Consider the following 3,688-nt stretch of genomic DNA (forward strand, 5'->3'; position numbering starts at 1 on the left):
GATTTTAATTTTAAGGCTTCCGGAAGGAACACTGTAGAATTTGCCATCTTGGTGAATCCCTAGCCCTACCTTGGTTAGTTTTGTTGTTGTTGTTTCAGGGTTTTTTTTCCCTCCGTTCTTTCTATTTTTTTCTTTCTTTCTTTTTTTTTTATTTTTATTTTTTTATTTTTTTAAGAGTGCCATAACCGGATGAAGCCTGAGCCTTCCCAAGATCTTTTACTAAAATCTGTGGCTGTTGTTACCTCTGGTAGAATCCCTTTCAGAAGGGGTTTTTCTGCCTAGGGGGACAGCGGTACTATTCATCCCTGCTGGAGGCCTGATTCCGGGGCTGGGGGCCCATACGTGGAGAGGGGAGGGGCCAGGGGGCGGCCCCCTTGTGACCAGCCCCGAAGAGAGGTCATAGAGAAGACTGGCAGAGGAGCGCCTGGACAGCAGCAGCAGCTGACTTTCTAGATGAAGCGCGCCTTGGGGCCCCAGGTAACAAACCCAGACCTTTTTACAAATCCGCGGGCTTGGGGAGCTGCTGTGGTTGCGGAGAGGGAGCATGCACTTTGGGGGTCGCGTACTGTGGATGGGGGTGGTCACGCGTGAAGGGAGTCTGAATTCTGGGGGAAACCCTAGGAAATGAGAGGACAGGAGCAAGAAACGGGGTGTGAGGGCACAGGCACGAAAGAGCAAGAGAGGGCGCTCGAGCGTGGCACACAGCAAGCGCGCTTAGGAGTAGAGGCTGGAAGCATAGGTAAGAAAGGAGGCAGGGGACACTTTCGTCCACTGAGTCAGTTTTTTTCAAAGATAACCTCCTTTCAGCCATATTTAACATACATTGTTGACTCAAGGGGTTTAAAGATGCAAGGAAAAAACGTAGAAAAAGGTGCGCCAAAGCGAGGCTGCACAGAGCGCCGAAAAGACAGCGGGTTATGCCTTTTTAAAAGAGTTGCCATCCTTTTCACCCTAAAGCTCAGGACAGTTCCCTTCCCCCCTCCTTCCCCGGTACCAGCAGTTCTGGCGGCCTTTGGAGCAGGTAGCCGCGGGCTCGGGCTCGGCACGCCACGCGAGCCCCCGGTGCAGGGGCGGAGCCGCGGCCGCGCGCGGGGCTCGCGGCAGGGGGAGGGGCTGAGGCTAACGGCACCGCGGCCATGACGCCGGGCTGGCCGTCCACACGAGTTCCTGTCTCCCTCCACCCATAGTCATAGCTCATTCCCAGACGCGTTTCTTCCCAGGCTTGGGAGTGAGCCGATGGCCCACGTTCGAGAAGCGTCCCGGTCCTCCCGCTCTGTCGCCTGTTGGAGTTCGGGAGGTGGTCGAGGAGCCTGTCTGGAGCAGGCAGCTGAGAGTGCATCGAGATGCGGGGTACACAGGGAGCCCAGGAGATGAAGCCGGAGCTGTGGCCGGAGCCCAAGCCCACGTCGGAGAACTTAACAAGTAGGGGCAGTGGCAGCTATGAGAAGGTGCTCCCTTCTATCCCGGCTGCTTGTCACACCAGCTCCAGCTCGGTTTGCCCGCGCCGCAAGCCCCGCCCTCGGCCCCAGCCCAGGTCCCGCTCCAGGGGAGGGCGTGGGCTCAAGGCCCCACCCCCGCCTCCCGCCAAACCTCCGCCTCCCCCGCCAGCGCCGCCACCTCCACCCCTGCTCAAGCAGCGGTCCGTGGCCTGGCGCAATTCCAGACGTAGATCCAGGCCTGGACCCAGACCCCAAACACGGAAAAGCTACTCTAGTGACCATGGCTCCTCTAGGGATTCAGATGGCTCAGAGAACAGTTTACTGGAGATAGGGTCTAATAAGGGTCCCACAGGCTGCTGTCATGTAGAGAGCTTTAAAGTAGCTAAAAACTGGCAGAGAAACCTGCGGATGATCTATCAGCGTTTCATTTGGAGTGGAACCCCGGAGACTAGGAAACGTAAGGCAAAGTCATGCATCTGTCAAATATGTAGTACTCACAAGAACAGACTCCACTCTTGTCTGTCCTGTGTATTTTTTGGATGCTTTACTGACAAACATATTCATATTCATGCCGAAACAACGGAACACAATTTAGCAGTAGACCTCTGTCATGGGGTTATATATTGTTTTATGTGTAGGGATTATGTATATGACAAAGATATAGAAAAGATCGCCAAAGAAACAAAAGAAAAAATTCTGGGACTGTTATCATCCCCTACAGGAGATACATCTTATCAGCAGTTGATGGCATCTGAGGTGGAAGAAAACCAATTAACCTGCGAGTCAAAAGATCAGGAGACCAGTTTGGTAAAACCCAAGAAAAAGAGGAGGAAAAAGACAATGTATTATACTGTAGGCTTCAGAGGATTAATTAATCTTGGTAATACTTGCTTTATGAATTGTATTGTCCAAGTACTTACTCACATTCCGCTACTGAAAGAGTTCTTCCTTTCAAATAAGCACAAATGTATGATGACAAGCCCCAGCTTGTGTTTAGTCTGCGAGATGTCTTTACTTTTTCAAGCTATGTACTCGGGGAACCAAAGTCCTCATATTCCCTATAAATTACTACACCTGATATGGATCCATGCAGAGCATCTAGCAGGCTACAGACAACAGGATGCTCAGGAGTTTCTTATTGCAATATTGGATGTGTTGCATAGACACAGCAGAGATGATGGTATCGACCAGGAAGGTAACTCCAACTGCTGTAATTGCATCATAGATCACATCTTTACAGGTAGTCTGCAGTCAGATTTAACATGTCAAGTTTGTCATGGTGTCTCTACTACCATAGACCCATGCTGGGACATTAGCTTGGATTTGCCTGGGCCTTATACCCCAGGGAGGGCTAGTAGTAGCACATCGAGTAGGGATGGCCAGAAGCCACGAGTCATCTCACTTACAGATTGCCTGAAGTGGTTTACAAGGCCCGAAGACCTGGGTAGCAGTGCCAAAATCAAATGCAGTCAATGCCAAAGCTACCAGGAATCTACCAAACAGCTCACAATGAAGAAATTACCGATTGTGGCCTGCTTTCACCTGAAAAGATTTGAACATTTAGGCAAACAGAGACGAAAGATTAATAGTTTTATCTCGTTTCCTTTGGAGCTGGACATGACACCGTTCTTGGCTTCTACTAAAGAAAGCATAATGAAAGGCCAGCCATTAACAGAGTGTGTACCCAGTGAGAATAAGTATTCTTTGTTTGCAGTAATTAACCACCATGGAACTTTGGAAAGTGGCCATTACACCAGTTTTGTCCGACAGGAAAAAGACCAGTGGTTCAGCTGTGATGATGCTGTAGTCACCAAGGCTACAATGGAAGAATTACTCAATAGTGAAGGGTACCTACTGTTCTATCATAGGCAAGATATAGAGAAAGAATAATCTTATCCAGAATGATTTCCAGACCAAAAAAAAGTTTTTAAAGTGAAAAAGAAGAAAAAACAAAAAAAGAAAACGACAAAGAGACAACACAAGCCTACCAGGATGGACAATTGTAATGCCATTACAACAACAAGCACCTCTTAAAAGAAACACAAAAATCTACCTGGAGTGGATAATGACCATATATGACAAGTGGCACTTTGGCATAAAGGAACTATTTTACCCTGTCCCATAAGTCTATGGGAGGAAGACATTGAATTTTCAATCAGTGACCATTAGCCTTAAGAACTGGGGGGGGGGGGGGTCAAGAGGGGGGGGGGGGGAGGTGAGGTTGAAAGGGTCACAAAAAGCAAATTAAA

At 49.1% G+C, this 3,688-nt stretch overlaps 1 protein-coding gene across 1 annotated transcript; it reads left to right on the forward strand.

Moving 5' to 3' along the window:
* Positions 1–401: 401 nt before the first annotated feature.
* On the forward strand, positions 402–3,550 carry Usp51 (ubiquitin specific peptidase 51). The gene is made up of 2 exons (XM_021154046.2): positions 402–477; positions 1,221–3,550. The coding sequence occupies exon 2, from the start codon at positions 1,344–1,346 to the stop codon at positions 3,327–3,329; it is 1,986 nt and encodes a 661-aa protein (XP_021009705.1). The 5' UTR covers positions 402–477; positions 1,221–1,343; the 3' UTR covers positions 3,330–3,550.
* Positions 3,551–3,688: the final 138 nt, after the last annotated feature.

This window comes from Mus caroli, chromosome X, assembly GCF_900094665.2.
Source record: "Mus caroli chromosome X, CAROLI_EIJ_v1.1, whole genome shotgun sequence".
In the NCBI taxonomy this organism is placed as follows: Eukaryota; Metazoa; Chordata; class Mammalia; order Rodentia; family Muridae; genus Mus; species Mus caroli.

Coding starts and splice junctions, on each gene's coding strand:
- Usp51 (XM_021154046.2), top strand. CDS start 1,344: ATGCGGGGTACACAGGGAGCCCAGGAGATGAAGCCGGAGCTGTGGCCG.